The sequence below is a fragment of the Ischnura elegans genome, chromosome 3 (assembly GCF_921293095.1).
Source record: "Ischnura elegans chromosome 3, ioIscEleg1.1, whole genome shotgun sequence".
In the NCBI taxonomy this organism is placed as follows: Eukaryota; Metazoa; Arthropoda; class Insecta; order Odonata; family Coenagrionidae; genus Ischnura; species Ischnura elegans.
This window is the reverse complement of record NC_060248.1, coordinates 113,856,182-113,878,332: the sequence shown is the minus strand read 5'-3', so window position 1 is coordinate 113,878,332 and position 22,151 is coordinate 113,856,182. Positions and strand designations below refer to the sequence as shown.

The 22,151-nt window shown below is 37.7% G+C and overlaps 1 protein-coding gene across 2 annotated transcripts in view; it reads left to right on the top strand.

The window, feature by feature from the left end:
* Positions 1 to 22,151, top strand: part of LOC124156380 (glycerol-3-phosphate acyltransferase 3) — a 138,112-nt gene that overhangs the window by 114,826 nt on the left and 1,135 nt on the right. Inside the window, exons 2-8 of one of the 2 annotated variants that reach the window (XM_046530907.1) lie at positions 9,366 to 9,773; positions 10,773 to 10,913; positions 10,997 to 11,131; positions 17,076 to 17,309; positions 19,536 to 19,651; positions 20,991 to 21,132; positions 21,506 to 21,714. In XM_046530907.1, the coding sequence (XP_046386863.1) occupies positions 9,366 to 9,773; positions 10,773 to 10,913; positions 10,997 to 11,131; positions 17,076 to 17,309; positions 19,536 to 19,651; positions 20,991 to 21,132; positions 21,506 to 21,714 (1,385 nt within the window). Of the gene's footprint in view, positions 1 to 9,365; positions 9,774 to 10,772; positions 10,914 to 10,996; positions 11,132 to 15,559; positions 15,797 to 17,075; positions 17,310 to 19,535; positions 19,652 to 20,990; positions 21,133 to 21,505; positions 21,715 to 22,151 lie in introns of both variants that reach the window. The other variant, XM_046530905.1, reaches the window with a different exon arrangement.

The following is a 22,151-nucleotide window of genomic DNA, read 5'->3' as shown; positions in this document are numbered from 1 at the left end:
TATCGTTCAAAATTGATCGCGAGTCATTTGCGTGAATCGAACGGCACCTCGGGCGGGCGCGGCCTGTATCGAATTATTCTTTATTCTCCCTGCGCCGTTAGTCTGACTGATTTTAATCAAAGTGCCGGTAACTAATGGAAACGGATCTATATCCGACTAGGTGAAGGGCATTCTTCCTTTGAATTGCTAATATCGGCTTCGGGGGAGCCTAATACATTCTGTAGACGGGATCCCTGGCCGGGGAAGGGGTCCGTCTGGTGGGTAATCCGGCTTGCTCCGATCGAAGGTCGTGTGGTTGACCTGAGCGCAAGAGCTCGGGTGTTGCGATGCGTAGTGATTTCACGCCGTGTGGTTGATGCACACGACGCACAGTGGGGCCGAACCCCACTTTCAGCGGATGAAAGTCCAAAAATGTAAGTTTGAATTGGTTTTTTTTCATATGTATTAGGTTTGGTTATGGGATGTTTGAACTGCATATGAGTATTTCACAGGTTGGTATGTATGCACCTGTCCGCAGAAATAAGTGTCAAAGTGAGAGAAGAGCTAAGCACTAGTCCCTTAGTGCATATCAAGTTAACGTTTCATATTAATTCAAGAATATCGTGCAAGGCATGCTCAGCCGCTCCTATCCCCTTCTTTTGTTCACGCAATACACATATTCAGTGAACTGTTATTCCGCGTGTTATTTGTTGCGCAGAATTCTTTTGAGTTTCGCATTTCTCTTTCATCTTATGGCGGGAATTATTCAAGTGATGCGTAATTGACAACGTCATCATGGCTAGCAAATAGAACAGTCGTTTCTTTTGTTGAATTACATGTGTTTTAAAGTAAAAATGGTTACCTCACTTTGCGCCATCAATAATCGAGGAAATTTGTCTAATATTTGTTTCATTGGCCGAATTTATTCTATGGTTCCGCTTGTTGACGCCTGAGAGGTTATATTCTGTCCGGCCTGGTCCAGCCCCATACTCGTCTTTCCAGCCAATGGCCGTTGCCATGGTGATTTAATAGTTTCCCAGCATTGAATCGATACACCAGTAATTATAGCATCTAATTGGGCTATGAATGTCTACTTTCAATTTATTTCTACAATTTAGAAATTGAGCTGATGTACCATAAAGGAAAAAAGCTTATAAATATGAATAGGTTTGAATATTTTTGAGGTTATGATATATAGATTTCAGCGTACGTGGCTGTTTGACGTGTTGATTTGGCATGGGGAGAGGGGGACTGCAATTGAGTTGTATCAACTCTAGCACCAGCTAATATTTACTTTTTCATTTAGTCTTCTCAATTACAGCCTTTGTTAAGTATCCTGCATTGGCTTTGTTTTTCCGTAATTCCCGTCAATTAATTAAATACGAATTGAAATTGTATAAAGATAAGCGAAAAATTTTACAGTGGCTGGAAGCTTGTGGTTGTGGATTTAATTTGGCGATAATTTTCTCTACTGGTCCCCTTCGAAAAGGTGACTGCCTTGAGCTTATTCCTACCGCGTATAAGTAGTTTTGTTTATCACGCATTATTTCGTTTAGTATCGGTACATCAGTGACGAATGGTTGCTTTCTCTACGAAAAAATAGATCCAGGTATTATTTATCATGTCTGTTATTGCCTACGGCGCCATTAATCTCCCTTGGCTGTTTACATCTCATTGCCTGCAAAAAATGAAGTTCTTTCATTAACTTGAAGCTTCTCCATGAACTCTTGACCATACTTAAGTAGAATATGAAGGGGTGTGACTTTTATAACTCAGAAAATTGAAAGTTTATCGCTTGGGGTGTGACTTTAGGCGATGGTATTACGAATGATTTGTCTTGGAAGATCGCTTTATTCATGGCACTGAAATGTGAAGTACTCGAAAGGAAAATGAAAAGAGATAGGATAACTAGGATCGGGAAGATACGTGGGCTGTTTAAAACATGCATAGACTGACACCATAACAAATACAGCATTTAGAAGTGACATATCTATATTATTGTCGCTGCGGAACGATTGATTCGAAAGGTCATGTCAGGAATTACGAAGGACGTTATGATCACCGTTTTTATATTGCTCGTTGAAGCATGACAAAGTGATTGAACAGACTCCCTCCGATATTGACAGGTACTCTAGTCCACCTGCTTATTATAATGTCTATCGTCCCCGACATTTGTGTGCCAGAGTCATTCTCAATGTCGAGTGTGAGAAAATCGTCGGTATTAGACGCTTATCTCACGCAAGAGATTAGCCAAGAGAATGTAGAACGACTCGCGGTCTGAAACTTGAGCGACGATGGAAATACGGCTGCAAACGCAGACCTGAAATCGCTGGCCATTTAAAGAATTCGGTGGATGGAAGGAGAAGATAAGTGCCGCGGATGAAATAAGACTACTAAGTTTCCTCCCACTTTTAACGAGTTAGTGACGTCATTTGAGTTCTGTATGATTTACTTATTGAGGGGTATAACCTCTAATTGACGGAAGGAATCGCTCATAAGCATGCGAACGACAACGCAACGCGCGAGGATCTTGCACATGATCAAGGGACAGCTAAGAACCGTTAACTCGCTCGGGGTGAGCTCGTGACGTCATCCACTTATCTGCGAAAGGGTTAAAGCTTTCGGTTTTTCGCCGCTAATATCTCTAGAAGTGGGCGACGGATCGAAAAACGGAACAGACAAGTCTCTGTATCTTTGAAATTATATCGCAATCGGCTATGAAAAAAGTTGGTGATGAAGCCCATTATAATGCGGAGGGAGACTAGAGTAGCTCTCCACGCCCCAATAACGACGGGAAAGCGTCATATGTTCCTACACCGCGTCCTATCTCAATGAACTCTTCGAGAACGGGTCAGCAGTCGCACATGACGCGATCAAATCTTGCCTCAATTTCTAGGAACAGAGGCGGCTCCCGTTTCAACGCCTCACTGTGTTCCATCCTCGCTGGCGCGATCACCAATCATCTGGAAATCTGTCTGACGAATATTTCTCGGGTTGTCAGCCAGGTTAATGCTTTTCAGGGGCGTAGCCAGGAATTAAGGCTTGGGGGGATGGGTTTAGGTGCAACTAATACCAGGGTGTGTGGGGGGTATGGTATACCCACCAGGATAATCGGTAGGTGAAGGATTAATAAATTGCGGAATTTTAAGATGAATGGTTAAAAATGGTGAGTTTTTTTTACGGCTTTCTGAAGGATATTTTATTAATCGTTACACTATTATATTAGTAATATCAATCCAATTAAGTAAAATGGATTAAACTTCAAAATTTCTCTGAGCTCTGGGGGGGGGGGATAAAGCGAGGGGGCTCTGGGGAGCCCCCTCGCTGCGCCACTGATGCTTTAATATAAGCCGACGTTTCGGGAGACGACTTGTCTCCCATCCTCAAGGCTGTGTTACTTTATGGAAGTCCAATTTCACACTGAACCGGATCAACCGCTTACCGAGGACAACAATGCGGCTCAGGTGTCTGTAGGTCTTTTGAAATTCTTCACCCTTATTCAACCCTTATGTTTTTTATACAGCTGATTATAGGTCTCCATGTATTGCTAAGGTGAAAGCCCGATTGAAATTTTTGGGATTGAGGCGGATCTGTATTGCTTCCTTAATCTTGCGGTCCCAGTAACTTTGTGCGTGGCAAAGGATTTTTGTATCTTCCCATCTAATAGCATGGTCTTAATTAATGCTATGTTCCCCCACGGCCGACTTTTCTGGTTACCTAATCTGAAAAAACGGCAAACGGTCGATCCGGTTCAGTGTGAAATTGGACTTCCATGAAGTAACACAGCCTTGAGAATGGAAGACAAGTCGTCTCCCGAAACGTCGGCTTTTATAAAAGCATTAACCTGGCTGAGAACCCGAGAAATATTCGTCTGGAGTATTCACCAGGAAAAATTAAAATCGTTTATCTGGAAATCTGGCTTGGAAAACTATGCGGTGCCCACTCTTCACTGCTCGTGGACATCAGCTGCCCTCTGCCGGCTCGCTGGTGTCACTGTCTCTCAGAGAGGCTCGTTTCCCTTTCCTCCCGTTGATACTCAATGACCCCTCGCTCCCTCCCTCCCCACCTCTCTCTTATGCGAGAACCCCCTCTCCTCCCGGAGCGCTTGACTGACCTTGGCCGCTAGAGGAGACGAATGGAAAGAAGTGGGAGATTGTGCCCGTCCCCTTCCTTTCTCCGTCGTTGGTGAAAATCGCTGCAATGTGTTCCCACCAGAGACCCCTCTCTTCCCTCCCCCTCCCATGACATGCCCCCCACGAATAGGGATGGGGGGCAGAGGGGGAGCGCGCCGTATTTGGTGATGCGTAGTACTACGCACATCTTTCCCCGCTGTTTTACGTTTCTGTACACGATCGCGTCATAAGGTATACTAATGCTTCTTATGATGTGAAGGCCGTGAAACAGTAACCTAACGATTAGTGCATTTAGCGGTGTTCATTTTCTCCTAGTACGATAGAGCTATATGTTTTTTATCGGTTCAAATACATTTTGAGAATCTTCGCAACGTTCGAGTCGATGCTAAGTTCTCATATTTTTTAAAAATAAATCCCATTTGCTATATCGATTGTGGGTCAGTTTTTTAAGTGCATTTATGAATCAAATGATCTATAACAATAATTCGTTTTTTAAATTTAGGATATAATTGATTATTTTCCCATTGCTTTAATACTCCCCCCTGCGGGTCCTCGCATTTTGGTGATGCGTAGTACTGGGCATCTCTCTCGCCGCTGCTTTTGCGTTTCTGAACACGATCGCGTCATAAGGTATGCTAATGCTTTCTGTGACATAAGTGGCTTGATTCCGTTCTGAATTATGGATAAATACCTGTTGGCCGTTTTCATTTTCTCCCAGGGCGACGGATCTCTCTAAATTTTTTTGAAGTCGGGTCAGCTACATTAGGCGAATCATATCAATGTTCAAGTCGATGCAAAGTTCTCATATTGCCCTGTACTTGTTGAATATTGTATTTATAATACTTTTATACTTCTGAATATTTATCGCTCTTTGTGTTTTATTTCTATTCCATTGAAGCCTCGAAGAAAGTTTTAAAAGTATTTTTTTGTCGTAATTGCGGAACAACGTCCCAGTAAAAGTAATTGCCTATCTATCCATTGTATGATGTGTGGCACGACAAATATTGCCATGTCTTATTTAACTAATAACCTATCTTTCTCCATACTTCGCGAACCGAAGCGTATATTTTAAATATCAATAACCTCAGGTTCAAAACTTCAAGGACGCATAAGGACCACGTATTAAAGTTAAATCTCAAATAATTTTTTTTCGACTGTTTAAATAAAAGCTGCTGCGTTATTACAAATAGATTTAAAGTCGTTCATACATGGGATGACTCGCTCAAATTTCACGAAATTCTCCAATTTTTGTGACCTCTAATTTTTTCTTAATGTATGCTAGACTCTTGATTTTCATTTCTCTCCTAAGTCACTTCATATGCTGAAGAAGAATCTCAGTGATTTGTACGTTGAAAGCTCTCGGGATTACCTGAATGTGTTTAGGAGGAATATGTATTATTTCAGAGGTTCAATTCGGATAATTGACGTTCCTACTGACCTCTGTCCCCTCCTTCTTGCTCCCTCGATCCCACCTTTACCTAATAGCCTCCCCTCCAATCTCTCTGTTCCCCATCGGTTGGTATGCATCGCGGCCACCTCTGCCGATTGAACATGCTTCTGGTGTGACATTTTTGTGGCTTCTCCGATATTCAGTCTTTCAGAGTGAATGATCAACCGCTGCCCAGTCTTGTTCGTCGGTGGAGAGTGTAAAGCCGACCATCGACCGATTTTGGTTCTTAATTAAATTGATAATTCAAGGGACACTAGGTTTCAACGGATATACATACGCACGATGATGAATTGATTCTTTCGCTGTTCTGGTTCAGCTCACCTTGTTTATATTTGCTCATTGAAAAGTTCAGTACTCCGTGTCTGTTTCAGTAACATTCCTTGAAATTTACTATGGTGTTCTTGCTTGCACGATTGCATCGGTGTTTCCAATTTTTTCTTATTATTACCTTTTTGTTCTGATGCTAGGCTCACTTGGTTAGGCTCTTTTTTATCACAAATGTGAGTGGGTGATTTCCTCTTCAATTTCGTAACTCTTGCCTATCATCACCCTTGTGTTAAATTAACTTATTTGAAGATGCGATCAGTTCTTTGCTTCAGTATGCGCCCCAATTAATGCTCTTGTCATTCATGCTAGTTGTTAGGAGTAAGAACGTACTGAAATCACTGTGGTGGGAAAAAATACAATACTCTTGCCTAGGCGCTAGGCCCCTCAAGGTTCACCCAAACTGGTCTCAGCATCTCCCTTGGTTTTTGTGTTTCATGCTCCTAGCGCTCACTGGATTTTGTTGCATGAAATTTGCGCAATCCATCGGAATATTGAATTTGAGGTTGTAAGTTGAGAAATAGCGAGAAAGGGAGATGGAATACATCATTCTACTGGTAGTATGGGGGGAAAAGAATCCTCCCGCTAGGGGTTTTTTGCTATTAGCTGATAAACTGCTATTCACCTGGATAATGAGCAAAAAATGATATTGTTATTGGATATCCACTTTGATTTGGATTGCAATCAAGCATGCGTACCTGAAACCAGTAAAATTAAAATAGCAAGGCGTATATAATTGATTAAATGTTGAAAAGCATTGGTAGTTAAACTTTAGGTGGTGTAGCATATGAAACTTCGTTATGTGGTGGACTCCTTGCTATCTACCATCCATCACGCATTTCGCACGTGATGTATTGAAGGGCGTGCATTCGCTCATTGCAGTCGCCGATAACGGACGGAACTCTTCCATTTTTTATGGGCAGTCTGGACTTGAGTGTATTACTTTTCCTCTTGCGCTCGCAGCTTCGCAAGAAACACACAAGTCTCCGGTCGATGCTGGAGGTGCTCGATGTTGCCTCACCTATTTCCCAATGCCCGCGGGACGTCAGGAAGCTAGAGGTTAAATGCCTTCGACCTAAGAAGGTCGACGTTGCCGAGAGGCTGTGGTTAGCTTCTTCAGTCCCGCTGGACCCACAACAGAGGAAACGGTAATCACGTTCGGATTAAAAAATAAATTTTTTTGAATTAATGGACAGCGGCATCGTTGATCCTGGATTGAAGTCATCGAGCGGATGTAGCGATCGGGCATATAAACAATCATATAGGATGTATATCATATTATCAGTGATAGGAAGTGTATTGAAAAATGTAATCGGGCCCAATTACAATAATAGTGTCAAATTTGTGATTAATTACCGTTGAAAATTATCTTTGAAAGAGTTATCGGTGGGATTACAATTACTTTTTCCGTATCAGTGCAGGAGTGTGCCGGATCAAATGTGAATTGACGCTAACGTTTTGTATTCCGCCCCATTCTTGTTGCTATTTATATTTCCCATTGGTCGTCCTTTACCTTCTTTTGAATTCAGTAGATTAATCGCACTATATCATGGCGTTAGTTTTGTTCAATTAGTTGGCAATAATATCCATTGCCTTGGGAAATTTTCCCGAACCGGGAATTGAACTATGGACCATATAATGGTGGAAGCTTTTCGTATGTTTCCGATTCGATTCCCGGGCCATAGATAAATTGTTCCATGGCAATTAATAATAATTTCATCGCCGTTATCGGGGCTGAATTCAAATATTGCGTATTTACCGCCTACTCTAGCCTAGCGTTGGAATGGGGCTAACCGCTTGTACTGGCGAAGCTTTATCTCCCTTGCGTTGTCTCCATTGATGGACCGCTGTTACAGGGCCGGAAGTGGGCCTTTTGTCAGGGGTGGGCAAAGATCAGTTTGCCGTCCCCCCTTCCCTGATCCCTCTTCGCTCCCTCCCTCCCCCACCACTGTAAAATAATACATTCGTAAGCTTTTTATTTTGAGATGCGGTAGTTGAAATTCCACACATTATGTTCGCTATCAAGAAGTTTTTAAAAATATTATTGCTTAATAATTAATAAATTAATAATTATTGTATTTAATAATGTAGTCAGACAAATTAAATTATGTTTTTAGATATACTTTTGAAATTCTGCCGCCCCCTGAAATCTGCCGCCCGGGGCACGTGCTCCTTCTGCCCCGCCTTAGTTCCGGGCCTAGGGTCTAACTCCTAGCGCGGTAAACATCAGTAAATTGTCATGGGAATTGAGGAATCGGAAAGCCTCAATTAATCAGCTCAACAGTCTCGAAATTTAAAGGTCCGAGCTTAGTTTCCCGGCAAAGGGTAATTTTATCCATGCCTAGTTATAGGAATTTCGCGTCCGTTCATGCGGAAGAATTGAAATATACCACTTTATGTGCCAAGGAAAGTTTTGGTCTGAGGTTTTTCCTGTGTTGAGCGCTGGGCGGTGTGCATTCTCACTGTGGGTCCCTGTCATCACCGTGAACTGGTGCGAGCAGCTGGGAGTGAATATTGTTGAGGTCAGCTGTTATTAAGTCGGTCCCACGTACCGCCGGTCTATTAGCTTTCTCATTTTTTCTTGTGCTTGAGCTGACCGGTCCCTCGTCGGTAATTTTCGAGTTATCGGTCAATGGCGTTGCCGTAATTTATACTGCAGTTTCACATCGTATCAGTGCTCAAAGCCTCGCCCCAAGGTCACCCTCACATAGTTACAGCTGGAACCAGAAATATGTCATATGGGCTTTTCCCATCATTCCTACTTAGCCGTCGCGTTTTCTCGCGCTTGAAAATTCTCACTTTTCATTTAATTGCGAAAAATAGATATCGTCATTTTAAAATCTAAAAGCGTGAAATACGTACTCCAGGAGTAATAATCTTTCGATTTGGGCCATAAAAAAGTAATAGGAAACCACCCTAATGAATGATTTCGGCTCAGTAATACACAAAAAAAAACGAATGTAATGATAATCATGTTGAGAATCTTTTCTATTTTTTAAGCATCTGGTGGGGGGGCTTTAGATTATAGAGATTTGTTTCAGAATTAATGTGGTGGAAATATAGCATATTATTAAATTACAGTTTCCTGGCAATTTTTTTCAAATACTTAAATTACACATATAAAAAGACGACTTCGTTGATTTCCACTGATTTATTTTCTTGGTACTGTTTTCTTCTGAAGTCAACAAAGTCGTCTTTTCATTTGTGAATATCAACTTCCACATAGTTGAGTCTGATACCATTGAACTTTAATTACAACACCTGGCTTCTTTCATTACATTTTGTATTATATCATGTTTTGTATTACCTGAAAATAATGCAATTTTTTTAAAGCCAATATGGAAGTGAAAATTTAGGGAAGGGGAACAGGGGAATGTGTCCCCTTTCCCATTCCGCAATCTGCCTATGTCTACTGCTAGTATTTCAGACCCCTTACTCTAGCACAGATGATCATATTTTGCTGTTTTGTCTCTTTGCAGTATGGACGAGTACACATTGAGAAGGCAAGGAGGAGGGAGCGGTACGAGATTGGCATGGACTCGTCGGAGAGCGAGAGTGAGGAGGATGGAGGGCATGGGATGACCGCGAACCGATACAGTGCAAACCATTCGTCGAATAACAAGGTGGGCAACGGCCCGTATGACCATGTAATGGCCAACAATCATTCCAATTCCAACCACAAGTGCAGCGATGGGATGGTCAACTCGAAGCTGCAGAATGGACACATCCCGAGTGGTGACCACACGCTCATCAGCAGGGAGGATCTGATCCTGGAACCTGATCCAGAGTGTAACCATCGGCCCAACCACAATCACATGGAGTTAAATCACAACGAGCATTACTCGAAAATGGACCTCAAGGAGAACTCATTGTCTGACAAAGGAGAGGTAATGAAAATTTGGAGCTGGATGAAAAATTGAATGTGGAAATAAAATTTTCATTCAGTCAATTTTCGTACGCTTCTCCTTGTCCTTTAAATTGGAACATATGAGGAGTCTTTCAATTTGTGTTACTATAACTTTCAACTCAGAGTAATGCACTATTTGGTATTATAATCATCATTAGTCAACAATCCTAAGATTGATTCGACGCAGCTCTCCATTCATCTCTCCTCTCCTCTAGCCTGTTCATAGCGACATATTTCTTCTGTTTTACATCCTTTATAATCTGTTCTACGTAACTCATTTGATGCCATCCCTAGCCCTTCTTCCCTTCCACCAGTCCTACAACGATAAGTCTTCATCAGGCCATCATGTCCGATAATGTGGCCAACTAAGTTGTCGCATCTAGCTGTTGGAATATGGAAAATGTTTCTGTTGCCATAGTAATCAAAATTTCAATGGCAATTCTATCTTCAGTGGCGTATGTAGTTTGGTATGGATGAGGGTCCCTGTTATGGTCAAATAAAGTCGGTAAGGGTAGTTATGATTAAAATTACATTAGAAAATTTCATATTTAACAAACTTCAGAATTAATTTTCATTACCCACATACCCTGACTGAGTTATATCCTAGGATTTAGTTTACTATTCCCTCCCTTTTTTAAATATCTCCTTTATTTTTTTGACCAATACCTTTAGATTACTTTCTTACCCTCTATTATTTTGTTATTTTGAGTTTTTCATGGGTCAAATTGAGCATGATGTATTTGGCTGAAACTGCGTCATAGTTAAATCTGTAACTGTGAACTAATGATAAATTAAATCAGTTTCTTTAGTTATTACTGAAGAGCCAGGAACATTTGGTTCATTTTTTTTGGCGGGAGACATAAAATTGTTGATAAATCTTCAAAGTGGTACTTGGATTCAATGGGATATTTTTAAGGTAAGGCATTTATATATTTCTCTGGCAAAAATTTTGAACTGAAGTTGATTCATTCTGTTTTAGGAGAAGTACCCCAGGCGGAGGTCTTTCGAAACCTTAAAAAGGGAATTCGAATTGGCCGATTGCTTAGATTACGTGAAAGCTGGTGTGGAAGCTATAATTGAAGACGAAGTTACTCACAGGTTCGAAGCTGAAGATCTCAAGGTAATTTTTTTTTCAACTTCCACATTGTCTTTGATTCATAGTTATCCTGAATGTGGGTTGTGATTGTTCTTTTGCTTTTTCAGTCATGGAATTTGTTGACTAGGACAAACAGGCGTTATGAGTTCATCAGTTGGAAATTGACCATCATTTGGATGCTTGGATTCTGCATCCGGTACTTTTTCCTGCTTCCTCTGAGGGTGATGATATGCTTCATTGGGGTAAGCTAGATATTGAATAAATTTTGCCATTGAATTTTTAATACCATATTTACTCATGGAAGCCATGCACCTTTTTTCGCGGAAATATCGGTGAAAAAAAAGGGTGCACGACTTACACGAATCCTCCATATTTTCATGTAAGCCAAGCACCATTTTCCCCTCAAAATCCTATTATTCATTTCTCCAGAGTTTAGAGTCATTGGTAAATAATGTCAGAATTACATTTCTGACATTATTTAACTTCAACAATCATGGTATCATAACCAGTGACGTCATGGCAAAATCAGCAGTACCGGGACATACTTAACTTTTTTAGAAGTGAAATATTACTCTGGGTGTTTTTTGTTACAAGTTATTATTTACATTTTACTACAAAATTTTTGGTTTTGGTTACAAATGTATATATGTATTAGAAATTTTGTGGAAACAATATCGATTAAAATGTTATTTGACTGTTATATCTTTTGTTATAACAGGGACCACTGGTTATAACCAGTGCCTGAATGGTATTCCGGCACCATGACACCTCTGATCATGAATTAAATTTATCGATTCACCCATAAATCATGAGTTCCTATATTAGACCGCACCCAAAAAGCGCTAAAAAGTTTTTTGCTCATGAGCCAGCCAAAAAATGGGGTTGTGCAGGATACAAGAAGGCACGGCTTAGGAATGAATATGCTAGTTTCATTTTGTTCCTGTAATTTCATTTCAGAAGGCTTAAAAGATTTTTTTTTCAATAAGAATTTTATCAATAATTTTTTTTCTTTATTAAATTTGAATCTTAAAATTAAATTATAAAAACAGGAGTTATTGCACTTAACACATTCAGCGCGGAGTCAATTGACGTGATCCCGTCCAAGCCAAGATACGGAGCATGTCATTTGATGTGCTCTGCCGGTCGGGCCGGGAGCCCTTTCCGCCTCCGTACGTGACTAATATCCACTTCCGAGTCTTCCGATCATGTGTATGGCCTTCAGCAAGATTCCCTCTTTCGATCTATGTGCGCCATTTGTAAATAGCAGAATTTGATCGGAAGTAATGGCGCGAAAACCGCTCTCTATTTTTCTTTCATATTTTATCGGCCAATTCTGATGACTTTCATGAAAATCAGGCCCGCATTGAATGTGTTAATTGGTATATACTTAAAATCTAAGTGAGAATATTCACATTACAGTCATGTTGGAAGGACTTTCCATTCATGGTCGTGGAAATGTATGTTGTTTGTGTGCAATACCAAATGGTTATACTCCTTTAGTTCAGTAGTTAAGCTGTTGCATAATATCACTGTTGCCTTAAATTTCATTTTATGTGACTCAAGAGTTTAATCTCATGGAAATTATTGTTATGATATATAGTAGGGTTGCATTGAAAATCTTTCTTTCCTTCTCAGTGAATGTATATATTTCAACCTTTATTTGCTAATGTTACTTTTCCTTCAATTAATTGTTATTTTGGAAATATTAATGTGGTGTTATCCCCACTATGAATTTTTCAGTGATAATTTGTTAAATTCATGTATTTTTAGTCCTTGCATTTGTTTTGGTTACTAGCCAATAGTATCTGTTACAGTATGCTGTGGTGAAAATTTGTTCATCTTCTATGAAAACTTCATTAAGTCTTTTTGTGACACTATTATATGTATTTCAAAGTATTCAATGGATAAGCAGGGATAACTGACCTGCCGACCTCGTGTAATGAAAATTTGAATGCTCGTTGGATTTACACCTATTGCGGATTATTGTAAAATGAAATGTTGAGTACATTTTTTTTCCTCCACTTTCAATGCCTGATACCAATATGTGAGTCATTATTGCTGTATAGTGAGGAGGAATTGCTGTTTGATGTAATTTTTTAGGAGCTCTCTGTGTTGTGTGGTTGATATCCCCACATTTTTCTTTGGAATCAACAGTTAGAAAATCATGCTATGAAAATCACATGAAAAAATATGGAGACTTACTGTCTATTTTATTTTGAAAGATGAATAGGTCAGACGACTCAAACTACCGTGATAAATATTTTATTGTTACGGTTTTAGGTGTGATTTTTCATTTCAAACCAGAGGGAAATTTTATCATGTCATTTCTTAGTATTATAATCATTTGATCAATAAAACTATTATTTTCTAAATGTAGTAGGTATTAATTCAATTTAATTTATCAAATATTTTTTGGGTCTTAAATATGTGTGTCTGTCTGAAAGGGTGAAGATAATGTCCATTTTTCGTGGATAAAAGAAAAAAATTGGTAAAATCTACAATAAGTCTCATGGTAATGACCTAGGTTTTGAGATGAAATGTTATCATCATCTGCACATTTTTCAGTTTAGTTAGGTATACCCATTCTGTTGCTTTAGTCCTGCGTGTCTGAAAGTTCAAGGTAATTAATGCCAAGAGTAAGAAGATGTAAATAAACAAATATATACCAGTATTTTCCCATGTAATGTGTGATGGTGTTGAAGTACAAATGAATTATCAAGGGGCGATATTAATTTATTGCCATGGAATCACTCAAGGAATTAAAATAACATCTTTATTTATTTATTAATGTATAATTCACACGGTCAAAGGATATAGAACATCTTGTCATTACTTTGTTTATGATTTTGTGCTTCAGTGTGAAGGTGTTGAAGGTTGAAGCTCAAGGTTGATAGATAAGTTAGTTTGGTATCAAGTTGGAAGTTATGAAATAAATGTAGTTGTGCCTTGCACCAGAGACAGTTTTCTAGTGAATGAATCTGTGCATTCTGTAACAACTAGACAATAAATTAGTAATAATAAAAAATAATTTTATTACTCCACACACAAATTACATGTCAATAGCAAAATTTAGTCATTTTAGGTAGCTGCAAAGGATAACCTGTTTGGGGCTACCATCCAAAATAATAATACATTATGCTTTACATAGTGTAGCTCATTTTGTGTTACCTTGATAATCTATACTAACAAAGCTTAAGTGCGTACATGAAAAAAACAACTAAAGCAGTATTTACAATTCGATTACATCAATATTTTATAACAATATTTGTTCTACACTTTCTTAAGTGAGAAGCCAAGAATATGCATTTCACAAAAACTTTTTCAAAGACTGAAATAAAGCATGATTGGGGTAACAAATGAAAAACCTTTTGTCCTACGTACAAAAAACATCTTTTAAACAAAGTCAAATTTGGTTGTGGTAAGGGCACACTTATTTTAGCTGACATCATGTTTGTATACTAGAAAGAACTACAGAATGAATCAGGATTTATACTTCAGGTGGCTTACAACTAGAGATGGTTTTTACTACTATCATTGCTCCAGAGGGTTGTGAAATTAATGATCATTGATGTGATTGGCTTCTGTTAAGTATCCTTCTTTGATTGATTTCACTACATATTTATGTATGATATGAGAATATTTCAATATGGGATTATCATGTTTTTTCATTCAAGAGAAATGAGTTATGCTTGGTGATATAATTTTTGGTTTTTTCCCGGCGAACAATTGCGTTGAAGTTTTCTCGGGTTTTGCACCGGGTCAGGTCCTCCATTTCTCCTCGAAAGGAGAAATGGAGGACCTGACCTGAGAAAACTTCACTGCAGTTATGCTTGGTGTTTTTGTTACTTTGACACTACTTCAACGTAATTGCTATTTTATTCTCTAGGAAAATAATTGAAGTGTGTTTTTGTGAATTCCATTTTAAATCAATTTTAACTAACGTGTTTTGAAAATTTTTAGAAATCGTTTATCATTTGTGAGATTTTATCGTACAAACTGATTTAAATATATATGTACTTGCTATGTATCAAATATTAGTGAAAAAAGTCAAGATCCTGCCTCATTTTTTTTTATTCACAAACCACCGAATACAGCTCATATGGCCATTTTATATTGGGGTATTCAACAAATTTAACAATTAAAAATACACGAACTACCATGCCTTGGAAAGGGGAAACTTACCGTGGCAGGACTCGAACCTGCGACCTCTTGATTTTTGTTTTGTATTTCTATTTTGTTTTAATGTGAAAGTATGCACTCACCAAGTTCATTGTTGTTTAAAATATATTTTTTTATGGTTTGGAGGTAAATTTGAGTGCCTAAAAATTGGATATTGCATTGATTATTTTGTTCCACTTTTTTAATCTCCGAAACCAAGAGTAAATTTGGCTGTGCTGTGTTGAAAAAATTTTTAATTAAATATTGTTGCTCTATTCAATTGAATAATCTTGTCAAAAATCCTAGATCTGAACATTTTTGGTTAAATTCAATTTATGTATTTTTAATTCGGATGAAATGATAATAATATTCTTTATCCTATGCATGTATATTTTGTGCACTGTCCTGTTAAGGTTTCGTCCTAACAATTACCCAGGAAAATGAAATTGGTTTCTGATTATTTTCTAGTGGGCAGAGAATTTAAAAAATTGTAAACTTGCCTAAAATTCCAGGTTTTGTGGACTGTTGTATCAGCCTCAGTTATTGGCCAAATTCCTGATTGCCGCCTGAAACGCTGGCTCAATGCCAGAGCATCTCTTACTTCCTTCCGCATATTTGGAAGGTCTTTGTCAGTTGTTTTGACTTTCCACAATTTGCAGTATCGACCAAAAGGAAATGGTGTGTGTGTTGCCAACCACACCACTCCCATTGACATTGTTATGCTAGCTACTGAAAATGTGTTCTCTTTGGTGAGTTATATAAACGGGAGGCAATTGTAGACGGAGCATACAAGTACACAGATCTTGGGGAGTTTTGTCTCATGTTCCATGAATGTCTCTCTGTGACTTTGAAATCCATTCACTGTGGTTTATGTTTCTATTGGGATCATTGTTCATTTATTGGTATCAACAAAATGCTCATGTCATGTAAATGTCTCATTTGTTTGAATAAGTTAATGACATCATTGTACGCTTGACCATAAATGTGTTTTCCTGTGTTTAATGGATTATGTATTGTGGGAATTTAAGTTTCCTTATGTGTTGGGGATGATGTCTTTTTTTCCACTGATAGGAAAGTTGTTCATCTGGTTTTTATTTAGTGATGTTTTCAGCTCAATTTGAGGAATGCGACTGGAAAATATGGTATAAGTCATTCCTGAAATGAGAAATTTTATCATTTACAATCAGTTGATCTTGAAATTCACACTCGGTTTACAAATTTTGTAATTAATTATAATGCTGCACAAAAAAATGCAATGTAAAGTAGAAAAAGACATCATTTAGTTGTATGTTAATTTATTCCTCTCCTCTCCTAATGCAGCTTTCTCATTTCCATATGCAGCTATTATCTTGGGTCATACAAGAGATTGGTGGCATCAAAAATGAAGATTGTTGGACTTCTAATCATGCTAAATGTGTGTTAAAGATTTGTTCATATTTTTTTTGTCTTTTGTTACTTGTGCCGTGGTAATTTGTGTCAAATTAACTGGGTCTTCTAATAATGTTAGGAATATGATACTTACTTAATTAACTTTATAAAAATGGAAAATACTTATTTTGGGTCCTATCTGAATAATGGAGCTGGATATGCCTGCTGGCAACTGATATGGTTAATTTCTGTATTGCATTAATCGAAGCAGATCTTGGGATCTTATTATTTCTGATACTACATCTACTAATAAGAACATCATCATCTTTCTGTTGGTCACAATATTGAGAAATTAATGAATAATACCCTAACCTTATATTTTCCTTACTTTGCTTAATGTGTAAAAATGTGGAAAGTACAAGGTTGGAGTATAAGTCATTTCAAGATGAATATCCACTACGTTAATTCGCCAATGAATGAATTTATTAATGCATTGATGTTAAGGTGGGGAAAATTTTGCTCTATCATGTTTTGTGAAGTGTCACATGTGTTGTTACAACCAGGTGCTTTCCCATATGTTTGTCGTACCTCATCCCTAATGTACTTGTTTGTGGAATGATTGCTGTTTGCATGTTGGGTCATTTATATATGTTGTCATAGGTCACCTGGCTGACCCTGTGTACAGCTTTTGTGGGGTACTTCCCTGAGGGTCAGTTCAAACGATGGCTAAACCACCGTGTCTCCATCATGTGCTTTGGGGTCCTCTCGAGTGCTCTGTCTGCCGTCATCACCTATCACAATCGGGAGAATTTGCCCAGGGGAGGCATTTGCGTCGCGAACCACACATCACCCATTGACGTCCTAGTGCTTGCGTGCGATAACTGCTATGCATTGGTATGTATCACAGTCTTGGAATCCATTAATATTTCTTTAGGTTTTCCATGCTCTTAACCAGTTTTTCTTTTGGCTTTTTTCATTTCCTTTTCAAGGCTTGATGGGGAATTGTTATTGGTACTTTAAATAAGATATTTGAAGCTCTTTTCAAATACTTTATTCTTTAGTTTCTTACTTACTCCAGCCAAAACTTACACTCCATTTGCATGCTTATTCTGGCAGCTTCATCTTACTTTTTTTTCATCTGCTAACCATAGCTTTCGTTTTCATCAACCAAGACTAATGCGTAAACCTAGGGATAGTTTGGTTTGGTTTTTAGTTCTATTAGTTTTAAAGCTTGTTAAAAGAATCAAAATCAGAGCCAAAAAGAATCTGCACAAATCAGTTTGCACTTAACCCAGTTTAAAACATTACTTGATCATAAATTGTGTGACCTAATTAAAATATTATTATGTTATGAATATAGTCACTTTGTGATGTCTTTTTTAGTAACTTGGATCAAGTGCTTGTTATTTGAGGTAGTTTTTATAGTAACTTAGAGTAAATTAATTGATTTTGAAAATTAAGTTGTGAAAATGAAGCACTTCATTTAGAACAGGTTGAGAATTGATGCCAATGCAAAATAGTGGTACTGGCTCATCCTTAATTATCATTAATCCATCCTTTTACGTAACTGTACTTCAAGGGTTAACTCTCTTCATATAGGGTTTCTTAACTACAGTCTGTCTGTGGAAATATCTTTTATTATTTATAAACTACAGGCATGATATTTGAGACAATGATATTTCATCACTATCATTGCCTGCCTTATGAAACCATTTATTTTTGGGATACAATGAAGGTTTCTGTACTGTTTATTCTATTTATGCTCTTAGCTGTGCTTGCATGGGTGGATTGGGCGTTGGGTAGCCAAATTTCGTTATGATTAGCTAGCTCTAGTTTAATCATTTGTATTCAATGTAATTGTCTTTAGAAAACATCTTGAGGAGAAGTAATATGGCTCCTCATTAATTGGCATGCAAAATGTCATTTTGTGGCTCTTGAAGGATTTGTTGAGGGAGGAGAATTCCAGTGCTTAGTCATATACAAGCATGCTTGCATTACCTCTCCATTTATCCCATTTACAGATTCATGGGAGGCTTTTCTTAGTTTTGGCATTTTTCAATGTTCAACCCCTATTGGAAACAGAAATACACTAGGTGCATTCTATACTGACACAACATTTCTGACCATGGTTTTGAAACTCCTACTTATGTCATCATCATGAACATAACACTGTCAAAACCATGGTTGTAAATAGAGAGTCAATGTGGAGTGTGTCATGTGAATTTTCTTTTCCTATTTGGTTCCAGTAAGTAAAGCCACAAAAATCTACGTATGTGCGTACAATAGGCTCTCTTGTGCCATGCAATCCATAATTATTACTGGTTGTTAAGTGGCTATTTATCCTAAACAGAATTGATCAACTGTTTTTGAGGTCCAGAATGAAAAGTATGGTCAGAATCAAAGGGAAAATTAAAATCCCACCCATCTTACCCATCATACAATGGCCTCATATCTCTAGCAGTGGTAAATGTGTGGTATGCTAACAGTTTTAAGTTTCATTCACTTCTAAGTGGGATAGTGAAGAATGCTCTGTGGAGTGCACATTCTAGTTTTATATCAATTAGGCAAATATTCTTTCTGTCATGACTTTCACATTTTATATGCATGCTTTTTTGTATGTTAGGTGTGGATGTTTTTAATAGTTTTCCTTTATAACCCTACAGTCATTTTTAAGTGTGTGTTGTGGCTTGCTTTATGCCTGGTGTTCATTTTTGTTTGTGATAATTATTTTTGCTGTGCTTGTGGATTCAGGATTAACTTAGCCTAGCTAAAGTTATGTAAATTTCAAGAAAGTTATCAAATTAATCTTGAAGTTGATTACTACCTGAACTACTTGAGTGTCACGAATTTTAATTCTATGAAAAGCTCAAGAGTCTTTACTGGGTTGAAAATATTTTACTTTTGAAAGAAATAAAATTGCTGCCACCTATTAATATTTGTAAAGAATGATGATTCATGTATTAATGGGATTAGATGTTTTCAAAAGTCACATTCTGAAAGTAACCTGTTAATGAATCAAATGGGAATAATTTGACTTTGTGGAAATTAGTTTTGCCCCTACGCACAATTTTAGGGTGATGGTGGTCATGCCTTTCTTTCTGGTTGTTTATTCCCTGGCAGATTGGGCAACGCCATGGGGGATTTTTGGGAATCCTCCAAAGAGCACTAGCAAGGGCGTCATCGCACATTTGGTTTGAGCGATCAGAAGTAAAAGACAGGGAAGCTGTAACTAGGAGGTGAGTATCTTTTTATCAGAATATTTACCTCTTCCATTCATCTCAGAAGTATAGCCTTATTGGGTCATATTATCCTAATTCCTAGGATGTTGCAATCAGGCGTGTAGTCAGGGGGGGACCTCATAGGGCTTCAGCGCCCCCAAAATTTTTCCCTTAGGGCTCAGCCCAGGGGCACCTTTCCTCTAACTGAGAACCGTACAACCTCTTATTGCCACAATCCAAATATCGATGGTTAAGTTCTAACAACACCTATCTCAAAAATAGCAACTATTCAGGAGAGCGAAAGAAACAATTTACATATATAAGATTTAACACTTTCCCGGCGAGCAACATGTAAAAACTCTTCTCGGGATACCGCGCGGGTTAGATTATATGAGCGCGCCAACGTTTCAGGTACCGACTCGCTATTACAAAATGCTGCATCTGCATCACATCGCGTCATTTCTCGCTATTACTCGAATTTACATATACTTTTAATTGTACACTGAAATTAAAAACCAAAAATTCATAAAACTTAAAAAGAAGCATATACCGTATATGTCTGAATATAGTCCCCCTTTTTTTCCAAAAATGTCCGTGGTAAAAGTAAAGGGGGGGACTGTATTCAAACGCATTTTTTAAATTATTTCGTGAAACTGAAGTCTCAAAATTAGGGGGGGGGGGACTATATTCGGAGAAATACGGTATGTACCTACATATTTGCAAACGAAGAGTTGTTTTTTGCTTGAATTTTAGTTTTTAAATGTCATTACACTTTGTTTGAGATATCGTGCAAATTTTGAGGTACGTGTTGTTAGAACTTAGCCATCGATATGCATATTTGTGGAAAAAAACTTGGTTTGAACTTGAAAAGACAATTTTTTTTAAGGAATCTCCTCTGAATTTTCTTACTCGGGATGAATTGAGTATATCCATAATTCAAATGCATACAAGTGTTTCTAAGAATTGCCCATCGCAAAAAAATTGCGATTTAAAAATTATAATTGAATCTCTCTAGAGAAGGACCTAAAGTTCGGAATTTTTTTTAATCTGATGGATTTTGGGATCAAAAGGTTATGAAGGCTGATCCGTGATGATAATGATCCATTTAAGAAATAAAGAAATGACTTAAACTTTCAGAATAATAAATATAAGTGTAACCTTTGTGTATTTAATTAAATGTTTAATTAATTGAACTGTGTGTATGAATTGGTGGTAATTTACTAGTATAGCCAACTTGCCCGCCATCCCAGCCCTCCCTGAATCAAATTTCTGGCAACAAGTCTGGTGACAATGATGTCAAATTTTTGTGTGACTTCTAGAGTTACTTTAGATTTCAATGTTACACTTTTCTACACAGGTTAAGGGAGCATGTTTCTGATCCAAACAAGCCTCCTATTTTAATTTTTCCGGAGGGCACTTGCATCAACAACACTTCTGTGATGCAGTTCAAGAAAGGCAGCTTTGAAGTGGGGGGCACTATATACCCAGTAGCTATAAAAGTAAGTATTTTAGTTATAACGCTGGTGAATTTGTATGCCTGCACAATCATCTCATTATTTTTATTAATGATGTTGCACTTGCTGATTGCTTGTTTTAAATGAAAGTTGATTAGTTTTCACAGGTGCTAACTTTTCAGATTTTGTTTACACATTAAAAGTATATGCTGTTGTTGATTTTATGAAAGATTTCCAAATTTATTTCCTGAAAATGTTCACAAACATTTGATCTTATGATGTAGCTGAAGAAAATCTCATAGATTGGTTGGCTAAATTGTAATAATTTCATTCATTTTCTTTGGCTGCATGTGAATTTTATTTATTTTTCTCATTACATGCAAATATAATAATTTAATTTTTCCTCTCTTTTTTCTAGTATGATCCAAAGTTTGGAGATGCATTCTGGAACAGTAGTAAATATTCCATGATACAATACCTGTACATGATGATGACAAGTTGGGCAATAGTTTGTGATGTTTGGTACCTTCCTCCCATGCATCAAGAACCAAATGAGTCAGCCATAGACTTCGCAAATAGGGTTAAATCAGTCATAGCCCGACAGGGAGGCTTGGTGGATCTCATGTGGTAAGCTTTGATTTTTTAATGTGTGATGGTTTGAATTTCAGGTCAGATCTTCGGATATTTTCAGATCTAAATGCATTTTCAATGGCCTGCTATGAAATGAAGTAATTATTAAAGTTTGTTCTGGGTATGTACAATCTAAGGAATGTTGTTTACATTGCCAGCCTCATTTTACTACTTTTACTGATTAAAAATCATTTTTATAAGTTTTTAATTTATTTTTAAAAACACTAATATCATTACATGCTCAGAATCTAAAGTTTTACGTTTGTGTTTGGAGGTTTCAATCTTCGGATAAACCATTGACTGAATTCGGATTTTCCTCACGCATGTTTCCCCGGACTTTGTTGCTTTCTCATCACATACTGAATTTTGTTTCACCCGCAAATGCTTCAATTGTGGTGGTGAGGATTTTTCACTTCATTTGAAAACAAAATGGT